The sequence below is a fragment of the Stegodyphus dumicola genome, chromosome X2 (genome assembly GCF_044657685.1).
Source record: "Stegodyphus dumicola isolate Sdum_Otavi_A_Nest chromosome X2, ASM4465768v1".
Taxonomy (NCBI): domain Eukaryota; kingdom Metazoa; phylum Arthropoda; class Arachnida; order Araneae; family Eresidae; genus Stegodyphus; species Stegodyphus dumicola.
This window is the reverse complement of record NC_140781.1, coordinates 186,493,301-186,520,871: the sequence shown is the minus strand read 5'-3', so window position 1 is coordinate 186,520,871 and position 27,571 is coordinate 186,493,301. Positions and strand designations below refer to the sequence as shown.

The 27,571-nt window shown below is 32.1% G+C and overlaps 1 protein-coding gene across 2 annotated transcripts in view; it reads left to right on the top strand.

The window, feature by feature from the left end:
• LOC118188725 (glucoside xylosyltransferase 1-like) overlaps positions 1 to 27,571 on the top strand; it is a 99,482-nt gene that overhangs the window by 32,384 nt on the left and 39,527 nt on the right. For both annotated transcript variants that reach the window (XM_085810048.1, XM_085810047.1), the window contains exon 4: positions 7,510 to 7,702. In XM_085810048.1, coding sequence (XP_085666174.1) covers positions 7,510 to 7,702 — 193 coding nt within the window. The remainder of the gene's footprint in view (positions 1 to 7,509; positions 7,703 to 27,571) is intronic.

Below are 27,571 nucleotides of genomic sequence, written 5' to 3'. Positions count from 1 at the left end.
TGCACTGTGAAAAAAAAAATGGGACAGTTCTATATCTCCCGTTCTACTGTGTCGGTGGACGAAATTCAGCTTGCGTTTTTCATGCCTCGAAAGCGCAACTTAGGATATATATTAGATTGATATATAGCGTTCTTCTAACATAGGTATTTTGATGCAAAATTGGACTTTTTTAAATTAAAAACCAATTTCTTCCTCCATATTTTGATTCTACCACTCAAATTATGCCCATACATTAAATTTTATAATTTTTGGTGGGAAATTTATGGACAAATTTAAAAATTTGTCTTGATCTATTTTTTTCAGTTTGCGCCAAGAACTTGGCAAACTTCTTAATTTATAGCAACCTATTTTCTTTTCCTTTTTTTCATTGTACAGCAACGGGAAAAAAGTCATCTTTCATACTTTCAAATAATTTTGACAAAGTGCTTAAACCACATTTGGCGTTATTATCGCTTTAAACAAATATGCCAAATTTCAGAACATGCTAATATGTAAATTCACATGTATATTAGGAAATTTTGAATAAAAAACGCTTAATTTTTATAGGTATGCTTAGAAGTACATCTGTTTTAGGATGATGGTAAAAATTTTATGGGTAAAGTTTCAAAATTTTTTTCAAAAAATTTATAAAAGTTATTTTTAAAATGAATCATAAAAAACGGGTGAATTTTGTTTGGAAAGAACCTAAATTTTGAATTGCGAAAGAAAGAATAAAAAAAAGTTTAATAAAAAAAGAGGTATTACAAAATATATACCGAATTCAATTAACATGGAGGAGCTAAAATTTTGAGAACTAATTTTTTAAAAACTGCTTGTTCGATTTTTACGAAACTTGACACTTTGGCATCATTTGAGTTGTAGAATCGAAATATTGAAAAGAATTGGTATGTTATTTCAGAAAAAGTTCGCTTTTGTGTCAAAATACCTATGTAAAAACAGTGCTATATATAAATATAATATACTATATCCTAAATCGCGCTTTTGACTCACGAAAAACGCTATTTGAATTTCGTCAATCAGCCCAGTGGATTGGGTGATACAGAACAGTTCTGTCCCTCTTACTTTTTTTTTTGTTTTTTGCAGTGTACTTCTACAAAGAATGATGTAATAAAAAGGCAAGTTCCCTTCTCCTCTGTCCCAAATAATAAGGCAGGTTTTTCATTGTGAACAGAGATGGCGGGATAAGCCAAGTTATATTGGCAACAAATAATTTAGCAGTGTGTTGTCCAGGATATGGCTTAAAGAGATTTAACTTATAGTGTTCCTCCCTTTTATCTATTAGTTAAGTGTTGAGGAACCTAGTGAACAGCTAAGCGAATAATTGCTTAAGTTCAAAAATAGAAATGTAAACTCAAGAAGGGTTAAATTAGTCTTTTATTGCTCAAGATAAAGGTATACAGTCGGCCCCTTTCTCAGGGCATGCAGCAAAGCCTCTACTCGGGCTTAAACTCAAAATTTTATTAAACAAAAACTAACTAATGACTAACTAAGATTTAGCTGAAGCTAACACAACTCTAAACTAGTTGGCCTCTAAATATAAAATTATCTAGTGAAGCTATCAAGGACACATAATATGACTGAGCATACTAACAGCTTAGAGAGATGTAGCCAAAAAGGTAAACACACACTATTCAGAAACTCTGATTCTCTCTTCCAAAGTCAGTGGAGCTTCGGCTTAAATACTACTCCTTGTTTGCATTTAACACGATTCTAAAAACTCATTCTGGTAAGGAATTGTAAGCTGAAGATAGAAAGGGTGCGTAAACTTAAAAATAACTGTTCTAAACTTAGAATAAACCTTACAAACTATATACATGGAGTATGATAAATTTTTATATAATTATACAAATGTATGACTCTGCTCTCTGTCTACAGATAATATGTTTGTGAAGATCATTGTTATATGAAACTAGGAATAATATAGAACACTCTATATGATGCAATATGTTAGCACATATATATGATAATGTTAAATTCATAAACTATGCAGTTAAGATGTCAAGAATATTAAATAAGGTAATTATTTAGTGTGCAGTATGCAGCATTAGACATTTACAATGTACATGCTATTCCTTTTGTGTGATGAGAAGAAGGAATTCTACTATTCAAGCTTAAACCTCTTGATTAAATACTATATGATTTAAAAAAGTGAAAAAAAAAGTTCTACCTGCAGTTAGCATAATATCCTGTAGTTTTAAGGAATCATAAAACAATTAAAATCATACTTTTTCTTAGGGTGCTACAAAAGCAATGAAATGCTGCTCCAAATCACATACATGTACTTGGGTTTATTGTCTGGATTATTGGGTCATCCATTTAGAAATAACTTTATATAGTTATTTCTAAATCGATGACCAATAAAGGTATTTTTCAGTAAATGGCAACAGGGGTTTATGTTCTAGATTTTTCTCTGATATATGATGAAGCTTTAAACTACTTTTCTTTAACTATGTAACTATATGTAAACTAAAATTCAAATGAGAGAAAGCTATGCTTTTCAGTGTTCTCAAATTCTTAACATTGATTACTGTAAGAAGTTTGTACATGGTGAATAAATGTAACGTTAGCACTATAGCATTTCATCAGGTTATGCCCATTGATTGTTCTGTGGTTTACAAATAATTTCCTGTATTCATTTATTTACATTTTTCAAAACTATTTTTGTACCATGTGTGCTAGATGACTGTTTGCTGGGAGACACCAAGTTATATATATTTATATTTACAATAACTTTTTTTCCCCCCTGACTGATATCAAGTGGATTTATAATGTCATTGTTTAGATTTAAATAACATGCCAAATAGCAATTATTGGAGAAGATAAACAACAAGAATGAGCTCAGCATAATGTTTGTAAATTTTTTTCAGGACTAGTTTCAATGGTTTAAATACAGAACCAATCTTTTCAGCTGCCTAAGTGCAAATGAATGAGATAGAATATGGTGATAAGATAAGGAGGACTGAAAAGAAGTCAGTCTACCGGTGCCATCTGTTGATGAAACAAGAAAACATAACTTTCTTAACCCCTTACTCGTCGCAAAATTTTGTAAAATTTATTCAAAAATAAATTTTTTATTAATGTTTATGAAATTTAAAATAAATTCATATAAATCACTATATTTTTCCTTAAATTTAAGTTTTTTAAATATGTGAAATTTTTTATTAACTTGCTATATTTTATATTTGGCTTTCTCCTTACACCCAAGCTTAGGCAGAAAAACTTCAATGCAGGCCTTTAAGATCACATGTAAATTTTTGGAGAGAGAGAAATCACATATGTTTAAATAATGCACGCTATTATCTGCAAATGGTGATGCTTTTATTCAATATTAATAATAGCCATAATAGTTTTTCAAAAATTTAATAATTTTTCTATGTATGTGTCCTACGAAAGTATGCACAGTCCTACATTGCAATCTTTACAATAATACCTCGTTTCTCTCCTAATTCGTTTTGCATTTGCATTTTTATTTGATGAACACACTTTATGTTCTCTGGAAGTTTTTTTTTTACCCTGTAGGTGGTATAGCTTCTAAAAAATGACGTTCAAATAAATGATTTGATGGCACTTCACTCGATGGACAACCTCGTCTTGAAAAATTGGGTAAAAGTATGATATTTGTCAATTATTTCATTGATTAAATTCAGTCTAAACTTTAGATGGGACTTTTTCCCCCACCTATTTTTTTATAAACTTAAAAAGTGCTGAGAACTGCTGGGTCTGAAAGATGAAAGAATATTTTTTTATAATATTTTTTCTCACGTCTTCTTGCTCTTTGATAACTAGAAAGGTATTAACACCTCACATTGTTTTATTGTAATCAGTTACTACTTTTGATTTTGTTTGCAATTTTTTTCTTTGGGTCATTTCTTCAACATTTTCACTTCCTTTTTGTCCCTTAACCCCTTCGCGCCAACTGTCACGTATACGTGCCAGCAACGAACACACTTATCTACAGGCTGACACGCAGGCGTGCCAGAGCAATGTTGCGTTTTCTACCGAATGTCACGTATTTGTGCCAGTACCTTGGAACGTTTTTCAAACTATAATTTCTGCTACAAGATGGCACTGTTTGCCCATATGGTTTCAGATACATATACATTAGACATTCTACTCGAAATGAGAGAAGCATGACTCACATACACGTGTATTTTATTATATGAACAAACGGGGAACTAAATGTTACCGAATGGCGTGATTTATGACGTCTCTTTAAATCGCACTTTATTCGCACGTGGTAGTTGTTTATTGTAAGTAGAATTTTTATATGCGCTAAAGCGTTGAGTATTTCGGTTTATAGTTCAGTTTTTAGAAAATAATTAGATCTTGTTAGACGTGAATTCTTTCTGTTTTTACCGTTTCAATGTCGAAGCGTCGAAAATGTTTAACAGAGCATGAAATAGCAGAAATGATGCAAAATATTTCAGATATTGATTCTGAAATTCTGACATTGATTCTGAAAGATTAACTGAAAGACATTTTCCAAAACTTTGTTCAGAAGAGACTGATAAGAAAATGAGACGACGGTGCTTCGTTTGTTCACATTCCCAGAAAAATCCTCCAAAACGGCAAATGAGTTATTACGAGTTCAAGGAATGTAATGTAGGACTGTGTGTAGATCCGTTTTAAAATTTTTCATACGAAAAGAGAATTTTAAGTAATATATTTAGTTTTTAGATGTATAATGTTAAAAGTCATAAAATGATGAGTAATTAAAATAAAATGTGTAAAATATGCATTTAAACAAGAAATAAGGTAATTAAAGTATATATATATAAAAATATCTATAAAGCATAAGCCGTTTAAATACTCTATAGAGCATTATTAAACAATGCGTTGATACTTCGGAAATTTCATGGATTTAGGCTTAGTAGCAAAAAAGCCCCCGGCCCTGGAGAGACGCTCGTGGAAGACACTGCCGGCCTCCACGATAAGCACGCGTTTTCGCTACCCGGCTCGAAGGGGTTAATTTGAGAGTGAGGATTTTTGCCATGTTTAAATGATACAGCTGCATAAGTTTTTATTTTTTTTAAAGGTAAATCTTTTTTTTTTTTATCTAACAGTTCCAACCACATCTATTTGATAAGTATATCACATAATTCTGGTGAAGTATAATAATTATCTAAGGTGATGCAGTAGCCTTGTTTCAATAATGGTATCATGAGAGTCATAACAATTCTGAAGGTAACGAGAGAGATCAGAATTTAAGATAAAACAAAGTACCTTTTTCGGTATATATACTAAGTGACCATATATAACGAGATTTAGATTCACTTAGCATGCATGTTTTGATACCAAATTTTGCTTTTTTCAAGGGTATGTGTTGGTGCCAGGATAAACGTCCTTCGTACAACATCAGCATTTCATCTATGGTAATATCTCTTTCTGGAGTAATTGTTTTTTTATATACTTTATTCAGATGCTTATAGATAGACCAGATTTTGTAGAGTTTTGGGTTAGGATGATTTTCTGGATCATAAGAATCGTTCACAAAATGCAAGTATTTTCTTATTTCACAGTATCGATTATATGACATAATCTTGCAGAAAAAAAAAAGTTTCTACTGATGTTTTCTTAGTCTATGCTTTCTTCAGGTTTTTTTATAATACCTTGTAAAACTGAAAGCACAAAGAACAAATGCATTTCATATGCAGATAAGGTTTCCATTCTCTTCTACCTTTCAGTTTCCTTTCACCAACATTACGTGTTTGACCAGCATAATGATTTGTCTGTTTTACAATTAAATCCACTATTTCATCATTTATAAAATTCTCATAATATTGTAAAATACCTGCTCTATGCCTTGAAATATTAACTTTAGGCAATAATTTCAACTGAAAATGTGGAGGGCAAATATCTGGGATATGTGGCATAATTTGGTTCTTTTGGTGTCCTGGTAGAAGTTGCGTGTGATTGTTACTGTTGTCACTATTTTCAGAATCAAAAGCATCTGAAAAAGGATGCCTTCTGAACCACTTCCCAATTCTTCAACTTAAATCCTCTTGTTCACTTGAACTGCTCATTTTACAAACTTCAAGCACGAAAAAGCGATAAGCACTGAAACTGCATCTTTTTAAAATATGTTCTAACAGAAAAAAATATTCTGAATCTACATACTACTTTTATCTAATCAACTTACAAGTACTGTGTTGCTATCTGTGAGCCATCTGTGTAAATAGAATTGATACAGGTGCAATAAAAATTGGTATTCCCGTGACATTGTATTGCAGAAGCAGAGTCTATGTTAGATACGGGCGTGACAAAATTTATTCCTGTTGGTCGCCCGTATGAGAGATGGGCATGGCAAGTAAGGGGTTGAAGGCTGAGGGTAAACATGTATTCGAATTAAGGTCGTTAACAAGAACGGAAAGACTTTTTTTGAATGTGAAACTCTTCTATAAAATCTAATTCACCAGTGGAAGATATTTTTTGAATAATTTTGGCTGCAGAAAAATAAAAAATATGATTGCAGGAAAGAAACACTGAAAGTGTGATTTTCTGTGTTTCTTTTTTCCTAACATACGTCTCGTGTTCTTTAATGTGAAAGTTTAAGGCTCTTTTAGTGTGACCAATGTAAATTAAACCACAGTGGCAAGGAATCCTTTTATTACCCCAGGAAGACATATCTGGAATAGAGTCCTTTAGTATGGAACTGAGAATTTTATTGACAGAAACAAAAAGCCCTGAAAGTTGAGTTTCTGTAAAATATGTTCAATTGTATAACTAATGAATGGTAAGAAAGGAATGACAACAGAATTCTCATAATCTCCTAAAATGAAAGCATGCCTTTTGATGTGCTGAGATGAGAATTTTTTAACTGCTTGATTTATAATGTTGGGTGGAAAGCCCCTGTCAATAGCAACTGCTTTTAAATAATTTAGTTCTTGATCAAGAGTCAGTTTGGAGGAGCAAACTTGAGAAGTGCATGGAATACAAGGGAATGAAATGAAGCTAACTTCTATTTAGCTGAATGGTATGATTTGACGTGTGGTGAAGGCAAACCGATGAAGGTTTACGATAAAAAGTAGTATTGAAGTTGAATATGTTAGGTGTGACTAAAATGTCAATTAATGGAAGAGAATTGGATGTCTCAAGCTCAAAAGTGAAGTGAGCAGCAGGACATAATTCCATGCACATGTAATTCCAATCCATCTTTACCCTCAGCTTTTAAGGAAATTGTTTGTTTTTTTGTTTCATCAATAGATGGCACCAGTTGCTTGGCTTCTTTCCAGTCATTCATATCTTAACACCATATTTTGTCTCATTCATTTGCACTGAGGCAGCTGAAGAAAATTGTTCTGTATTTAACCAGTCCAGGAAACTAGTCCTGCAAAATTTACAGACATTATGCTGATTCTTGTTTAAATTCTCCAATAATGATGTTGTTGTCAATGTATTTTCTGCTGTTTTGTTTCATCTGTAAATTAATCCATAAATGTTCATTACATTATTTAGGTATATAATTAAAAACAATTCACTTGAATTTTTTTTCTTTTGTATAATTTTCAGTCCATACTTCATCACATTGACTCATTATTATATGTGGATACAGATGTACTTTTTTTACGTCCAGTAGAAGAATTATGGGAGCACTTTTATAAAATGAATAGTAGTCATATTGCTGCTTTGTGCCCAGAGCATGAAGATTTTGCAACTGGGTGGTATAATCGCTTTGCCAGACACCCATTTTATGAGCCTTTAGGTAAGTTCCTTATGAAATATTTACATGGGCAAATAAATAATTTTTATTTCCTTTATAATTATATTTTTGTTTATTGAGTTATATGGTACTGTCAGAAATTTAAAAAAAAACTTGTGAATCTGCACTAATATTGCTCTTTTTTTTTTTTTTTCCTGTCAAACATAAAAATTATGCATTTTTTTCTCTTAGCAAGTGATATGTGCAATGAACATGTAAATTTTATTCGTAAGCTGGGGAATTTCTTTTCATGAAATGAAGATTAAGCTCAGAATGATAGTCTTAATAAATTGCTGTACAAGATTAGGGTTCTTTCTAATTATTTGCACTCCCCTGAAAAGTATTCATGAGTTCCTTGTTAATGTTTATTTTTCTACTGAGTATCTTTCTTCTAAGGAACTGTAATGGGACTGTGGTTGTTTTCTGGCTGGTGAAAGTGTTGCATTTTATCCAACAGTAGAGAATACAAAAATTCACACTCCATAAAATTCTGCTTCTTAAGCAATCAAAATTTGTGCACCTGTATGTTTTTTTAAGCAAAAACATATCATTATGTTACATAGGGAAAATCAACAACATAACACAATGAAAAATTTGTGCAATTCTTTGTTGCTTTTTTTAAGTAAAAACATATTGTGTACATGTGGAGAAAAACAGCATGCAAAAAAATTACATAAGGATTTCTAGAAAAAGGTAAGTGTTTTATTACAGATGTTTCTTGTATTTTTAATTATGTTGATTCATTGCTCTTTTATGGTATTTTTATTTTCAAAATGGCTGTTGTGTTTAACATATAAGCTTGGCACAAAAGTTGGTAAATTTTGGAGGGCTTGTACCAGGAAAGAAAGTAAATAGCAGACTATGGGTTTGGTTAAATTTGCGAGTAGTTTGGGTACACAGTGTGTAGAACTCAGTACGCTGAGCTGCGATATCAGGCTGGATATCGAGTCAAACTGAGCTTGGATGACAGATATGAGTACTTCATTCCATGCAGCTTCAACTTTCTGCCAGAGTTTATCAATCGTAGGGATGGTATGCCAGTCTCTAAGCAATCCATGATCAGATGTTCTTGGTGGGTGTGAAATCTGAAGAATGCGCTGGCCAGAGCAGTAGTCCAACACCTTCTGCGTTGAGGAAGATCAGAATTGCATGGGCAACAAGTGATCATTCATTATCTGTTTGAAACAGGCCTACATAACGCAGGCCTTGAAGAGAAGATGCAGCCATGGGCCTTAAAACGTCAGAAAGGTAATTGGGGCTGTCCATATTACCACCTGTGTAAACAAGAGATGACCGGGATGTGTACCAAATGTCACCCCGTACCAGCATACTAGGTAGGGCGGTTATCCAATGACGGCAAATGAAAACTGCCAACGTTCCTTTTTTTCATTGCCTTCACACATAGGTACATGCATCATGTTGCTGTACACAGAACTAGGTTTCGTCTGAAAAGATCACGTAGCATCCTCTATGTTTCCTCTTCATCTTATTTTAATTTTCATAAAATGGCATCACAAAAAGACTGTTTGAAAGATAAATATTCATTTGAATTACATTTGAAAAAAGCCACCTGATATTTGTTCCAATCCTGTTTTCTCATTAATAAAATTGTTTAAAGAACTTTGTTCTTTATAGTATATTAATAATACTTTAGATTTTATGCAACATGACCCAAACGTTATCATATGCACTTTTCTTTCTCTGTGTGTCAATTAAGGAGCATGAGAAGAAACTTATTGGATGCATCTCTCCCTGGTCAATTTGATGAATGACGGCCCCCAATAGTTGTATCTGAAGCATCGCATGTGAGAGATATAGTACGTCAGTTGAGGGATGAACCAGCATAGTAGAGTGGCAAAGTGCATTTTTGAAGTTTTTGAATGCATTGCAAGAATCCTCGGTCCATGTTAGTGGTATTTTACTATTTCTACATCTTCCACCGAGTAGTGAGGTTAGAGGTTGTTGAAGCTTGGCACACTTTGAAATGAAGTGGTGATAAAAATTGATCATCCCTAACAACCTGTGCAAGCTAGTAGCTGATGTGGTTTCGGGTATGTTTTGTATAGCCTCAACTTTCATCGGAAGAGGTGTTATTCCTTCAGGTGTGATTTTATACCCCAAATAATTAAGTTTCGAAGTGCCAAAAATACATTTTGCAGCATTGATGCATAAACCATAGTTGTTTAACCTTTGAAAAACTGTGTGTAAATGCTCACAAGGTGACTCTTCATCTGGAAAAGTGATTAGCATGTCATCTAAATAGCAGAATGTAAAGTCTAGTCCTGATAGTACCATATTCATGAATCGCTGAAATGTCTGTGCCACGTTGCATAAACCAAATGTCATGAATGGAAATTCATACAACCCAAAATTAGTTATAATCGCAGTTTTGGGGGTGTTGCTTTCATGCGCTGGAATTTGTTGATAAGCTGTAATTAAGTTAATGGATGAAAAAATCTTCTTACCATGTAGAATATAGCGACAGTCGGTGAGGAACGGTAGAGGATATCGATCAGGAGTGGTGATATTATTAAAAGCTATGCAATCTCCACATAGCCTCCAATCACCTGATTTCTTTAAGGTGAGATGTCGAAGTGTCACTTGTTTTCACCTTCATTTGCCATTTTTTCTTTTTAATTAAGAAAGCTAACAGACACATGGCTTATCCAGATCCGCACACACAGTGCAAACCTTGGGGGAAAATTTCACCACTGGTCAGTCACAACCACGCCACACACAGTGGAAGGACCGTCATTTTTACACCCCATGTAAAGGATTATGTCTCCTCGTTTTCACTGTGAAGGGAGTGTGTAGTGTCCTCTATGTTTCCTGTTCATCTTAATTTCTGTATGCTTTAATTTTAGTAAAATGGCATCACAAAAAGAGTGTTCAAAGATTAACATTCATTGGAATTTCGGTTTAAAAAGGCCACATGATATTATTCCAATCCTGATTTCCCATTAATAAAATTGTTTAAAGAAGTTTGTTCTCTATAATATAATAATACTTTAGATTTTATGCAATGTTCTTCAATGACTTAGTGCCATTCCTGTGTCCAGTATCATTGTTCGTCATATCATTGTAGGTATTCTTTCACTGCTGCAAACGTTTTTACGCTGTCCATGTAGACATTCGTCATCCTGCATGCAAACCAAGTTCATGACTTGTGTACCTTATGTGGCTGTACTGTCCTTCAAGGCTGAAAGGGCAACATGTATGTCCTCTAAAGCTTTAAGGACCTGTGGCCACTAAGATTCTGAATTGCATTCCCTACCAGCAGTGAAACCCTCCTAAACCCATTGTTTCCATATTCACCTAAAGGGGTTATTACATTTAGCTATTGTCCCCGCTAGATGGGGCTTTTTGTGAGAAATGAGATTCTGGTAGCATTGGTTTAAACGGGAGGGTTCCTAGAAAAAATAGCTCTACTGGAAGTGAAGTCCTGCCTAGCTATGGAAAGGATGTCCAGGCTATGCAGAATATATAAAAACTTTGCTGAAAATGTTTCATCTGCAGCTCTGTTCCACATAGAGATCAACTAATTAGGTGAAAGTTCTGCTTCTGAAGGATCACAGGTAATTTCCAATATGGCGATGGCTAGAGTAGTTAAGATCACAAACGGTAGAAATAGAAGCCAATTTTATTGATGAAATACGTACATAAATTGGAAGATAACAATGTTCAAGACTTAATTTCTATTACTTCCATTGCATTTTTAAAAGTGCAGGAAGTGGAAAATAATACTGAAGTCCTGTTTGGAAAATATGTAGCTTCCTCCCTTCTAGATACTATGGGCTTGGGCAAAAGAAAGGAGCTAAAAAGTACAGTAATTGATCCTCGAATCAAAGTTTTCATCATAGCTGACTTTTTTTCAAAATATAAAATATGGATTTTTTCGTTGTGTAAATAGAATTGGTTTCTATTTCTAGATATTTTATTCTATGCAAATTTATTTTATGCTTAATTATGCACATGAATAGTAAAATAAGAATTCAACAAGTAATATTACTCTTAGTCTGTATAAGTTTATTTTGTGCATAATTATTATACACATTATTACATTAATAGAAAAATAAGAGTTCAGTGATTAAATAATATTGCATTTCAAGTTTTTATTTTGAGGAATATAAAATGTTCTAAGTCACTGATGACATTTGAGAAACATATATCAACTGGATAATTATCTACAATTACAATTACAATAGAAAAATTACAAAAACTGATTTTCTAGTTCAGTCTCACTTTTTGTTAACATTGATTATATATTTTTATATACATATCCTCATTTACTATTTGAGAAGTGACTTAGAAAACTGATTGATCATTCTGAGTTATTTTTTTTTTTACTATATTACAACATTATGGCATAAATATGAGTACATAATGTAACAATATAACAAGTGAAATAGACATATATGAATCTTGTTAAAAGATTAAGAAAAGTATTACAAAATCAACAAATGCTTAAGGAGTTTTAATCACAAACAGAATCTAATTTTAAAAAGCTCATTATTATTAACTGAATGCTTAAATCAAAAGATTTCTATGTTGCACACATTTTAAGTTTTTCTCTAAGCGATGAAACAAACAAGAAGGAACTTATAAAATTCAGAATATGTGCTATTTTGATATAGTGTAGTATTTATGTGAACTGAAAGTGCTGAAACATAGTAAAACTCATATGTATTTCACTCATATTACATTTAATCTTTCGTAATAATAAACAAATTTAAAATGTCAAAATAAAATACTGGAAGGCTTCCATAAGAGCGATACAGCATGAAATTTGAAAACAAATTCCTCTTTTGCCATTCTGAGTGATAATCAATTACTGTTTGGCATTCAAGTCTGTTTAGCAAGTGAAAATGGTAATCTAACTATGTAGGATTCATGGAAATGCGGGCTCTGAGAAATGTCCCTTTCGAAGTCCAGTCCCACGTAGCAGAAGCATATGTGATAGGGACATTACAATCATGGGATGCCTACTAACACAAGAAGCAATATTGCAGATTGATATTTGTGCAGTCCAGATTGTCCACAATCCTGCCATGGTCAAATTCCTGCATTTGCTGGTAGGAGTTTCTTACGGGAGGCATAATGCAACCTTTACATAAACAACCAATGTTCAAAAGTTATTGAAATGAGAAATGCATTATACAACTTCCATTTAAGGCACAGTGTAGGTGGCATTACCCATACCTGCTTTGTATACTTGCCCTAGAATGCTAATCATTTCCATATCCCAACATATAGTACCTTTCATGGAAATTTGATGTTTGTCCCCATTCATGCTATAGCAATTTTAATGTCCAGTAGTGTATTTCATGAGGAAATGACCATGTTTGAATAATGAGAGTGATGGCGAATGAAAATATTGTATGAGCAATTTTTTTTTTTTTTTATTCTTCAGGTTGGTGATCTTTTTATTTTCCAGTACAGGTAAATAAATAATGGAGATACTTTATTGTAATGTACCGTCTTTAACGTTCATAGTATGCTATCTCAAATGCATGTATGCTATATTACTAGTCTCAGATTGTTCCTATATACTCTAATCTAAAGAAAAAACATATAAAGATGTGCAGTTCTTCCTAGCAGAGGTTTGTAATTTTTATCAAGCATCCATCATATTTTCCTTTCATATCAATTTTCCATCATAGCACCTTGAATAGAGTTCTGTCTGCTAGCTTAATTAAAGATTTTGAATGGAATCGGAGAATCCATTCATATTTTTTGTCTGAATGATCATGTACACGATATGGTAACTTAAGATATGCTTATTACATCCTTATTTTCCTAAAGTTTAGTGTTACACCTGTCTGACATAGCTCTTGTTTAGAACAGAGTAAAGCAAGGGGTAAAAAGTAAGAAAAATAACATAAAGATGTTTTACAAGGTAACCAGAAAAGTTCTTGCCGTTTCTGATATGACATTGGAAAAGTGAACCCCAACATAAAAATATTCGCCAAACCTGGCAATGAAGGGTTTAGGATTGGAGTCCGAACATTGACCAAGAGTATAAAAGCGCTTTTCAGTATTTCAAACATAATTCACACAGCAACTGATTGAAATGGAATCTTAAAAGGCACTCGTTCGGAGTTGTTTGCTGTAAAGTGGGCCTGTCAGCAGCAGAATCAAGTCGCCGAATTTGCCAGGCCTTTGGGGATCATGCTCTTAAGAACGTACTGCGTCAATTGTTCCAGAAGTTCAGGTCAGGGAATGTCTATTAGTGATGCACCACGCAGTGGTCGGCCACAAGCACTGGATGATGAGGCCCTGAGAGTAGCCATAGAGAGTGACAGTAGCCAAACATGCAGTGAGCTTGCTGCACACTTCCAGGTATCTGATGAAATGATCAGACTCCATTTGCACCACATTAGGAAAGGCATACAAGCTGAGCAAGTGGGTACCCCACTCACTGTTCGATGCAAACAAGCAACAGCGTGTCGCTGTCTGTTTGTCATTACTTAGTCGGCACCGCAATGTATCCATATTTGACTGATTACACACCAGTGATGAAAAGTGGGTCCAGTATGACACACCCAGGCATTCCAGACATTGGTTGGACCACTGTGAGACATTATCTGTACACACGCAAGATCATGCTGTGTATCTTGTGAACTAGTTGCCAAGTGGTGCACTATGAGCTCCTGCTAGTGAGACAAACCATCACGGCAGGCCTGTACTCATAGCAGTTGAAACGTGTGCATCAGGCACTGATGCATAAAGAGCCAGCATTTTTAATCGTAACGGTGTACTCCTCCTCCATGACAATGCAAGGCCACATGTGGCTCAGCAGGCCAGGGACAACCTCCTGCAACTGGGCTGGGAGACACTACCACATCCACCATACTCCCCAGGCTTTGTGCCAACAGACTACCACATTTTCCATTCCCTCGACTACCATCTTCATGGGAAATCCTTCAACAACCGTCCAGACTTCGAAAAGACCCTCATGGACTTCTTTGTATCCATGACGCCTGAGTTTTACTGTGATGGCATCGCACAGCTAGCCACTAGTTGGCAAAAGGCACTGGATGCCAATGATGATTACTTTGAGAATTAGTGGTGATTATTATTTGTTTTATGACTTTTTCTTTCTGACTGTCCAAAATAGCAAGAACACTTTTGGTTGCCTTGTACGTTATGAATGAAATGTAAAATGTGAATGGAATGAATATAAATCCTAATATCCTAAACATAGATAATTTTAACAGTTAATAATTTTTTCCATTAACATTTGCAGAAATTGTGGAGAGAATATGAAAAGTAATATATATATATACTGTATATATATATATATTTTAAAATATCCCTACAATTAGATAACCTTACAGCAGTTTTATTTGAAGATATCCAATTTTCAAGTTTTTGCAGGTTCACTATAATGTGTATAGTAACATTTAGTGTATAAGAAACTTGACGAGATCAAAAGGTTCATTCGTTATAAGCCAGGTTTCATTGTAGTTCAAATGATGCCATTGAAAAATCTCAACCATTCTTTTGTTATATTGTCTGAGAAGTGTTCATTGATTCCCAATCCTAATGTAGAGGAATGAGGATATTAATTAATTTAAATAAAATCCTAACTGCTGAAGAGGAAAAAGAATATTATATTATCATCCATAAAGATTTTTAATAAAAATTCAAGGCCAGTAGCATTCCAGAGCAGGCATACATTGGCTTCTTTGAGGCTTCAACTGTTTATGTGCATCATGCATAAACTGCCATATTAATCTGTTGCAGTAATGCTTCTGGGGTAATATATACAACAAACTCTAGCTAGAGTAGTTGGTATCCAGAATCATTGCTAATGTGGAATCTATTATAATCAGTGAAAGTACTTTACACATTGCATTGTTATCCCGTCTTTTACGTTCTGTACACAACTGAAAATTGTATGCCAGTGGGCAGATGTTAAAAGAACTCCACATACTAGCTGTCACACACACATTTCAGTTTTATTTAGTCATTTATTGACAGTCAAACATGCATTTCTGTTGTTTGTTTCCAATGGCTTCCATGTCTCATTTTTAGCTTTTAAATCTAATATAGTAGCTAATATATTTTAAATATAATATCATCACTGAGCATTGCTGTTCATGAGTTATAAACACCATTGCTAAGCAGCAACACCATGTCATTCTGATGCTGAAGATGTTGAGATGCTATCTATCATATTGTACTCATCAGTTAAATTCCCAATATTTCAGCCTTCTTCAAGTTCGCTGCTTTTTATTCAGTGTGTCAATTCACCTAAATATTTCCAGTTTATTTCGTTCCTTGTAGTGACAAATGTAATTCGTTGAACTCGTGCAACATTGGGCTTAGTGTTAAAAAATTTTGAGTTAATTCCTGAACTTTTTTCTTTATGACTGGGATATTCTGATCTCAAAATATACCTGCACATTGCCTTCCTGCTAAAAACCTGTGGTTATGGATGGGAGACCCTTGAAATAGCTCTGCAGAAGATTCTCCTTCAAGGCTGGGATTGAGTTGGGTAAAGTTTTACAGCCACTTATAAAGTGTCAGGCAAGTGAGAAAAGTCACAGCAGCAGCATGTAGCACAAAATATCTAAATAAAAAAATTAATTTTAATTTGTGGTCCCTTAACTAGCTATTTTAATTCAGTTACCTACCTTTCCTGTCTTAAAAACAATAACTGCTCAGATAAATTGCTCTAAACTGTGACATTTCAAAATTAATCGCTAACATATGATTCTTGCATGAAGCAAATAGTGCAGACACCTACATAATTCTTCAGCCAATAATAGTTTATGAAACATAAAATTAACTGATCAAAATAAGGCTAAACTGAAACTAAATCGTTCTGAACCAGACTTTCATTTTAGACTAATTGCATTTCTTGCTGTCCTGTGAACATGTAGCTACTTACTTCTTTTTCGTAAGTGGTATTGTTATAATGATGCAGAATAACAGAAATGGGATCAAGAACGGGTGTGCCTGTTGCATCTTTTCACACTGTATACATTTAGGTTAAAAATATGCTTCCTAAGAATTATTTTATCCAGAAATTTAATATTTTCAATTGGCCATGAATACTTTTTTGGAATGGCGGACACTATTTTGTCTTTTTTCAACATTGGCCACTTCTAAGGCCGGAAGTGGTGGCCATTTTATTGAGGCTGCCACATTTGCCTTCTATGAAGGATCAGAGAGTTACAAACATGTCTTCTCTGGGATTCAAACATTGGCCCTTTGGTCACGAATACTGCTTTATATTTCACACAATCAATTTCAAAATCATCACATGCATATATACATATAGTTTGAACATTCCATAAATTTTGTTTAGTTTTTATGACACTCAGGTTAATTACCTTAACATCATTGATAACTATAAGTAAGTAGATACAGAATTAAATGAAAATTACTTTCATGCAATATTTAGAGAAGGTGCAAAATGATAAACTTACCATAGTATAAGAAAATGCGAAGTAAGGTTAGCTGTAAAAAAATTTTAAGTAAAGGATTGATTAGTAATGTTTTTGTTGCAGTATTGGTTAGTTACTTGATTCAAAGCATGAGCAAATTTTATATTGCATGTTGACAGTTATAAAAAGACTTTATTATCATTTACACAAATGCTTAAATCTCTCCATATAATCATCTATCATATCTACCACCTTCTGCCAAATACCTGGAAAGCATAGTGCCCTATCCAGCATGTCCACTTATGTTGATGTTCCACAGCAACCACCCTGAACCACATATAACCTCTTCTGTACTATAATGGACACTACTACAGTGGATCTTTTGTAGGGATTATTTCATTTTGGGCAAGAGGTCATTGCCATATGAACTTATATCAGGTAAATATTATAACAAGAATTCCAGTACCTCCTATCACCACCATCTCAACAGATCTGCGATAGCACTAGTATTATGACACCGCAAATTGTCATAGAGGATCTTATTCCAAATATGAAATCAGGGTATATGCATAATTTTCTTTACTGCTGTAATTTAATGTTCAGCGAGTCAAAAAAAATGAGACTGTTCTATATCTTTTTTTTCCCTCCCCCAGTGGCGGGCACTTGTCTATAAGGCTAGAAGTGGTGTGGCCAGTAGTTATTGTGGAGGCGCCTAATAGGCACCCACTCTTACCTATGAAGAGACTGATAATTTTACATCCAGGATTCGAACCCAGGCCCTTTGGTATCGCAGTCAGGCTCCCCTAACCACTATATCGTCTGGGCACTGTGTTGTAATTGGCCAATTAATAGAATTCAACTTGCAATATTTATGTGTGGCTAACATACACATTTTAACCCTTAGCCTGTTAAGTAATTTTCTGCAAATCCCTTTAAAACTGTCGCTAGTTTTGGACCGAACTTCCCGTAAAATGTCGCAAAAATAACCCTAAACCTCTGAAAATTGTCAAGCATTTCTTTTGTTATTTCCCATCCCTTCCAGAATTTTAGATCAATTGTTCCGCCTAAAAGAGATTGATTGCACTGTAAACATTAGTAGATGCGAACTGTCAAGAACTTTGCGAATGAATATCTTCTCTCTGACGGACCCTGGGAGTGCTTTAGGGTAATTGTCCACCAAATACTCATCAACACTTCATGAGTAAACGGTATCAGAACTAAAAGGATATTCTTTCATACAAACATCTCATTTTCGAATAAATTGCTTTTAAAATTTGCCTGTTTTAATTTTTAATTTTTATGCATTTTATAACCAAGTTACCCAGATTTCGAAGTCACTGATTTCATTGCAGATCGATTAAATTGCATTATAATTTATTAATAAAATCTGTATTAACTGGTACATGTTTCATTCCGTCTGTGACACTGTTACAACATTTAAATAGCATTATTTATTAGTTCTCTTGAATGTTACATTATTTTCCGATTTTTTTTAGCATAAATTAAAAATCTTTACAACATTAATCTTTTTCTATATTTTTTATTTGCATGCAAATAATAATTATCTTTTAACAGTTCTATAATTCCTTATAGATATATTCCTTTTTACCTTTTTATATTTTTAAGATGTTTAGCATAATATTCGAATAATTATTATAAAAAATGGTGTTTTATGATTTCTGCAAATTTAATCAACGGAATATGATGTGACTTTTAAAACTGCTTTTTAAAGAAACTTATAGTAAAAAATAAGGTATATTTCAAACTTTAGGCTTCTCTTATGCTCAAATTCGAATCTTTTTCCGAAGGATTGGTGTTTTCTGGAAAATTATTTTTAATTTGTTTGTTTATAGTTGAAAAATTTATAGAAAAGAATTTTTAAACAAATTTAAATATTCACTAACTTTGTGACTTTGTCACTTTGTGACTAAATGTCTAAAATTCAGTGTAAAGGAAAGCATTTTTAAAATTATACGTGGATTACTGATTTGAAAGAGGATAGGTATTAAATATGACTTATTTAACGAAAACAAAGATTTGGATTATTTAAGGACAGTTGTTTGAATCTCAATGCAAACTATATCAGCTCCAAAATAATACACTCTTCTTTTTAAGGATTGCATTTTTAATGGTATTCTTGCAGAACTTAGAAATTCATGCAGCTTAGAAATTTATTATTAATTGATTGAGTTTATAAATTCTTACTTTTCTGCCACTGAAACACTAAACTTGATGTGAAATAGGATTAAAACATTACTTTTATAACTTATAAGGTATTTTTCTCACTCCTTTCTTTAAGCCTTCGTGGTGTAATCGTTAGCACATTGGGCGTGTATTCGAGAGGTCCAGGTTCGAGTCCTGGCTAGGGCATTGCACATTTTTCATGTTTCTTACTTCAAAAATAACCGAATGACTCTACAAACTGAAAGCTGCAAAGGAATTATGTTACATAATTAATATCACTATGCAATGTTTTATTACACTTTATCTAAGTTATTATGCATGAACTAAACAATGTTGTTGTTTATTAACTCACATAAGTAATATAATCGTTCAATATGGTATTTTTGTATAGGAAAGTAAAGTATTATTGTAAAGAAAGTGTATTGTCGAATGTTTTGTAATAAATAAAGATTGCATTTAATAATTATGATAATGTGTTTAATAAAGGATTTGAGTAATTAAATATATATTATGGGATTCATTATCAGGGAGATATTTTTTTTCTAGTGATAATTTTCCCAGTATTCATTTTTTGCAACATTAAGCTCTAAATAAATGTCTTGTTTGAATATAGCATTAAGTATTTACACCAAACTCCTAACCAAAGAAAATGCCATACAAGGAAGAATCATTAACTTTTATTTAGAACAAATATTTTTATTATTTTAATGCTGTTAATAATTAATATATAAAAAATAAATTAAGTTCACTATAGTGGATTGAATAAGTCTGCTGAACGTTGGTAGTTTGTGACGAGTTTGGTTCCTGGCAACCAAACTGGTTAACTGCTTGAGTCTCTGATTTTTCTCATGCGTAACCTGAATTTAAATCATTTTTATTTAGTTCAATTTCTATTCTTCCTTTCATGACTGAAGCGCGGAAATATAAATTTTTTTTTCTATTTTTCTATTGCAATTTATATTTCTGTTTTTCAGTACTTTTTCATTGTGAATTGAAACAGTGAAACCTTTAAAATCTTTCTTATTCTCCATTTATGTATTAGCAACAATTATTTTTACAATTATTTTTAAAAATACCTTTACAGTTTTCTTATTTTAATAAATATTATTACAAAATGCATAGCCTATGATTTGATGAATAATTATACATAAATAATTACTTTATTAGTTACACTAAATTTTATCAACTTAATTTGATGTGAGATTTAAAGAAGTTAAATTTAAACAAAATTCAGAATTATAAATTAAGGAGATTAAAGTATTTTCATGTATATTTTATACTGACAATTACGTCTTCTTTCAAAAAGAGGACTTTCTGTAGGAAACAAGAACAAATTAACCTTACATACGGGAAAAACAAACACGCTGCCATGCCATTCGCCTGGGTTTCAACCGAAAGTAAATCGAACTACCAGTATTCAACAATTCGACAGTCTTTAACTTTTCGTCTACTGATGAGGCTCATGATCGAAGCCTCATCAGTAGACGAGAAGATTTTTTAACATCCTCACAAAATCTCAAACAGTGAGCGTAGAGGGATTCTGACTCTCTTGCTTTCATGTTTCATTTGAAAAGTAAAAGCTGCAGCACTAGATGCTAGCAGACTAATACGAGTTTTATGTGAAAGTCACTGAGTTAGTATGTAAATTGATTTTAAGCTTCAGAATAATAAGTACACTTGCAAAAACATTCATTGCATTATCGTATTTTCACAAGAGATAATTTTATCACGTTTCTTATAGTAATATTGTATTTTATTATTCTTGGGAAAAATGCCAACAGAAATACATTGTTTATGTTTTTTTTAAAGCTTTGAGAGAAATTATATAATTTCAAGTCATATTTGTAACGAAAGTTATTTATGCATTAACAAGGCTTGTTGACTATAATAATGTTACCTCTACACTTAATAATTTGTGTTATAAAAGATGCATTGAATGTGTATTATTTTTAAGAGATATTGAGAATTAATAGAATAAACCATGAAGTGATATACGAGTATAATTTCATTAACTGGATTTTCGAATATAAATTTAAGCTATACTTTTAATGAAGAAAATCGTGGGCATATATACAAAACCTTACTTACGCTGATTAATTTTCTCCACGCATCATACAGAATCGTACTTCCAATTCGAAAACATTTTGAAATATATCGTATAAATACCATTTATTCTCTAAGGAGCTGTATACGCAATCGAAATAGAAAACAGACTCTTTTTGTACATTTTTAAAGTAGATTTATATATAGCTAATAGCCAACGTACTAGTAAATATTAGTGTATGTTTTCAATTAAATTAAATAAAATTATATGGTAGTGTGAGGTCAGTATCGTGAATCGCTTTCTATTTTTCTCCTTTTTGAAGGGAACAATCTGAAATTAGCTATAGAAAATATTGTAATAATCGAAGAATTAACTCTTAATAGAACCAAGCAAAATTTTTTTAATTTACTGTCATTGGTTTACACTTTCCATTAGTTCGGGCGAGACATTAGGTTAATTGGAAAACCTGTAAAGATGAAAAATGAGCAATGCCTTCTCCGGGAATCCAACCATGGACCTCTGGAATACCGGCCCAGCGTGCACCACGAAGCACCCTAAGAAGGGGGGAAATACCTTATATACTCTACACCACAAAGGCACGCTAGGAAAGCGGGAGAAATACTTTATAAAATAGCAGAAAGATATCTGAAAATTACATTTGTTCTATCAAATAGCTGAGAAAAAATTAGTATACTCTTTTGTATGTTTTATTGCCAGTTCATGAGTATGCTCCAGATCTCACTTCTCTGTTCAGGAATCTGAAAGAGAAACTGCTTTATTAGTGTACGAAAAAGGTATTTGCGCTCTCGAAAATCCATAATTTGTACATTTCCCTAATGCAGCATTTTAAATAGAATGACGGTAAAAATATTTGTCTAGAACTACGAAATTTAGTTCTATCATATTCAAACTGTCCTTTATAATATTTGCGATTTGTTGGGTATAAATTTAGAGCAGACTATGATTGCATTAAATATAACGCATACTTATAATCTGATGTTGATGAAGGAAATAATTTACTATATTTCAAACTAATTACGAAAAGAAATAGACGAGAAGGAAAAAAAGAGCGAACGAGATTTTTCGCAGTTCTTATTATGCATCTGCACCAGGGACGAAGGGAATAATTATTAAAAAGTAAACATTTGCGAAAAGTATGGCCAAGGAAGTTAATCCTACACACTTTAGATCCATAACAAGATTTTTAAAGAACAGGAAAATAAAAGAAATATAGCATTTATAGTTTGAAAACATCAGATTGTCGCCCGATGCTTCAAATAAAAGTTAACCACTGAAACACTTTTTAAAATAAATATCAATAAAATTTAAGCTTTTACTCCCTTCTTCTTTTAAACAATAATGCAATCTGCTCTTACCAATTTATAAAATTAAATACTTTCTTTCTATTTACTCATAAGACCAAATAAAATACAAATATATAAAATTGAAACTCAAAATCAATCAAAATTTGAATTTTATGAGATCCATGGATTGTTTTTGTACTTCTTTATGGAAAAAATATTATAAGCCAAAAAATATCAAACTATTAAAAAAAGTATATTACAATTTACCATTGAAATGTAAAAAAAAAAAAAAAAAAAAAAAGGAATAGGTATGATGGTTTTTCAGTATACATTATAATATTTATTATGAAGTAATATGTATGTTGTTTGGGAGCTGTAAGATAATAACGTATATAAACATTAAAAGTAGGAATTTTGCAACTGAACGTTATCATAAGATGTTAGAAGCCTATTTTATTTATGGCACTCATGGTACGAAGAAACGCTTAGTGAAAAATGTTGCAATGAACTCCAGATAAAATGGCTTTTTGAATTTTGCGTACTGAGCAACGATTTTTTAATAATGGACAAGATTTATCGCTAGATGAAAATAATAATATTTCTTCCAGTTGCTTAAAAATAGATAAAAGTACAGAAAAATATTTTCATTCTAAATTTAATTTATACATTATTAACCTTCTAAAACCTGGCTTAAATTCTCATAATATAACCTTTAGGACGGCGCTATCCAAAACACTTTTCCCCCCTCCTTTACTGTCCCCTAATGAGAAAAGCTGTAGGAAGTACTTTCTTACCTCCATGGTTAGGCTGGATATTCGTCCCTATGCAGTAAAATTTACATGTTTGTCAGACGCTGGACAATAATCTAGAATAGGTTACTATATTTGCGACTTTTTCGAGGTTTATTTTGATTTAATTTAGGCTAAACTGTACTTATTTATAAAGAACAAAATGTATAGGATGTTTATATAAATTTTTTTTGATCAATCAGGGTAATCATTTGTGAATTTTATGTCTTTGTTTCTTCTAGAAATTAGCAAACGAGAACAGAACTTGACAAATATGAACTAGCTTTATATGCCTGAGAGTCCGAATGCAGTATTTGATAATCTATTTTCATTAATAAAATAATACTAATGAATAAGTTAATGAAATAATAATAATAATGAATTCATAATAATACTCATTACTATTACATGATTAGAATTTGATTCATTACTATTTGATTTTTGAGGTGATAATAAAGCTTAAATTTTTTTTTTCGATAGCTTTGTTATTGTTACATAAAAAAGAAAATCAGAGATCTATTAGTTGTGTTTGATTATTTAACTTTTAACAAATATTACTTTGGACTGTCGGGAAAAAGGAGGTATATCTGTTGAGAGAATTTTTTTATAAAATTGGATTTTATTTACGAAATTTACGGGAAAATTTTTCGAATACCCATATAATCAATCCATTATATACCTGCAGTGTGAAGTGAAGTCTGATGAGATAATTTCTTAAATCTTTGCATTTTCGTAGTGTCCGTAGAGAGAGAGAACTTTTAGGCTTCTTTTTAATATTTGCTGAAGAGAATTTTGATGTATAATTTAAAATTTCAGAAAATATAAATTTATCAAAAATATTTTTCAGAACAGTTTTAAATGTTTATAAAGAATCCATGTCAGTTTTCTTTCATAGGTGGATTTCATTCGAAACCATCGTTATATCCAAAGTTTGATTTTTCCTTGGTTTTAAATGAATATACATAATATTCTACATAATAAATTTTCTAATTTATTTTAAATAAATTAATCTTTCATACTTTCAAAAGAATAAGGGCATACAAAGTGTTGACATTTACAGTGTAGGAAATATGTATTTTATATTTCTTTCCATGTTCAAAAAGAGTAGCCAGGAATATTTTCAAAACAAAATTAAAGAAAAAAATTATGACAAATTTTTCATAAAGTATCCTCTTTATTGGATGATGTCCATTAAATCATCCAATAATCTCGAATGCTGTCTTTTTCAATATGCCCTGTGAGTAAGACTAATCCAAAAAATTTCTGAAGCTTATCTGATGTAACTGGCGTTCAGTCGCTTTCATGCTTCCTTTTTCCGCTTATGTTTGGTGGCAACTCTAAGATTTGAGAAGCATATTGATTCGTTTCTCTGGTTAAAATTTTAAACAATTCATCTGAAAAGTATAATTTAGAAAATCAGTAACAAGATGGGTTTCCGAAAATTCAGTCTTTATACCAGGATTACCACGAAGTGTCAATATGTTAGCTTTGTCATGCTCATTTCACTGTCTCCATTCAAATAAATTATTAGCCTTGCTTTTGAAGTCATCGGTAACTTTATCTTTATTAAAAGCTTGATTAAAATATATTTCTTCTGTATCTGAAAAGTCCGAATCTGTATCAGCAAAAGTTTCCTCTTCTAAATCTCTTTAGAAACTTATTAATTTCGTCCTGACTGGGACCTTTGACACAATGTGCCATTATAAGAACTGAATAAGACAGCGAGAAAAAAAATTACACTGAAATCACGAGAAAAAGCTCTAATGTTTGAAAGAGAGATAGCATCTGTTTTATTTTCAAGTACACTGGCATGAGACGAAACCTACAGTCTTCGCCAAAATGTAGCTAACCAGCTAAGAAACGGGAAACAATGCATAGCCAAGGGCTGCTCCGAATCAGGAATTTGGACCACCTAGAGAATCTAAAGAAAAAAGATTACTCGAAAAGGGGGAGACAGAAAGGCTGGTTGGACAGTTGTACCATAGACGGCTTGAAAGCAAACAATTTTCGCGGTACAATAGTTGTACCAAGAATCTAGGGGAATAGATACTTTGATTGTACCGCCTACTTTAGAAAGTTAACATTACCATCATATCTCTGGCCAGGGCTGAGTTCATTTATGAGATTAAAATATCATGATTAAATAGTTCAGATATCAAATCGCGAAAACATTCACTTGCTACCGATTTCAGGACAATGGCAAGTTTATAACAATTTCAGCAAACGCAATGAAGAAAAGAAATTAACATTCTCTTTTAAATATAAAATATGCGAGATAATAATTATCTATTTTGATATTAACAAAAAAAAAATTTAGTTTCTTCTATTGTCTTCTGATTTTTAAGGAAATAATCACAAAAGTTAAGATAATCCCTACATGTTAACAAACAATTTTTTCCTTAAAGTGTCTCTTATATTGCATTTTCTTTTACTGTGACAAAGCAAACTAAAGAGGTATGCTTTTGTGAAGAGCTTTCTAAGGGAAACTAGGTTATATCCTAGTTAAACATGGGAAAACTTCCAAAACACCCTTGCATCCAGCCTGTTTGCCGGGATTCGAAGCCGGATCGAACTACCAGGATTCAATGAACTTACCGCTCTGCCACTAGTTCGCCTTTTTACTCAAAGGACTAGATTTCTTTTGGAAAGTAATTTCATTTATGTTTTATTTTTCACCTAATTTAAATACTAGATTTGTTATTATTCTAATAAATCTCAAAAGTTAACGTAATTAGGAAATTTCATTAAGCGTTTAGTTTTCATGATTTCTATTATCTCTTTCCAGTACTACATTTTTATATCTCTCTTTCCAAGAAAAGTGCTGTTTAAAGCGATCCATATGTAAGAAAAAAGTAAGAAACATTGTTTCTACAGAAGCAGTTAAAAGAATAAGTGAAATGTAGAAAATAGTAAACTTGGAAATTTGCGTATCAAATACGAACAGGGGCATATTTTGACAAATATAAAAATAAATAAAGGAAATATGCAGAAGATCACTGCTAAAAATAATTTAATTATTTTGTAAAGAAAGTATATATTTAATAAATGATAACATGAACAGAAACTGCTCAAGAATACCTGCCTATGAAGACGAAGCTATTGTCGGCTCAGGCAAACTCGATGAGGTTCGCAAAACATATGCCCGTGTGTAGACGCTATCCTGGCGTAATGATTCCGACTTTCGAATCTTTGTAATTTGTAACTAATAACAAAATATGTAGATAAAAGTTGCTGGTTATATGCAAAATGCAAGTATTATAGTAATATAAAAATGATAAATATTATTTTCATGACATAATTTTGGAAGTCACTGCTTTTGCATTTCTCTTCAACAGATAATTAATATTTTCTGTCTTGAAATATCTGTTGAATATCTATTTTTCTCATAAAACCTGTAGTGTTTCGAATTTTTTTAGGCTCTCTGTTTTATACTACTAATGTTATTGTATTTGAAACTGTAATGGAAAAAAAATATGAAAAGGGGTGCATTACTTTTGCATTTTAATCTTTTATTTTAAGCGTAAATGTTTTCGTACAGCTTTCCTAAAATCACTCCCGATCATATACAAAATCCATACTGTTAAAAATGGTTTACTGGGCTTGATTTACTTTGAATTATCTTTTCAATGAAAGCCACAACCCCGAAATATACCAACTTAACATTTTAAATCTGTTACGAGTTTGAATGTTTTTAGAATGCTGTGAACAAACAGAAACTGTTCTACGAATATCCTTACTTACAGAATATCTTGATAAGCATATCAGTTTTGAATGAAAATATTTTGTAAAAGCCACGAGTATGGCATTTTTATTTAAATGAACATTTGTACGATAATAAATATAAAAAATCTGATGTGTACAGCACATGACTTCCTTGTACAGAATATTAAATTATACGCATTTTTTCTTGCATTTCATTTAAACTTAATGGATTGAATTAAATCTACTTCGCCGACAGCGCATAAACCACAATAGAATAAATGCATTCTTTAAAATTCACTCTATTTGTTTACCATAGCGACACTCTGCCGCGAGGTTAACTTAACAGTATTATATTTTGTTCATATTATAACTCAGAATGCACAAAATTTATATTATTTAAAGAATTATCTAATCGTTGTCACTTCTATTCAAATACTGTAATAAAGCTAGAACGA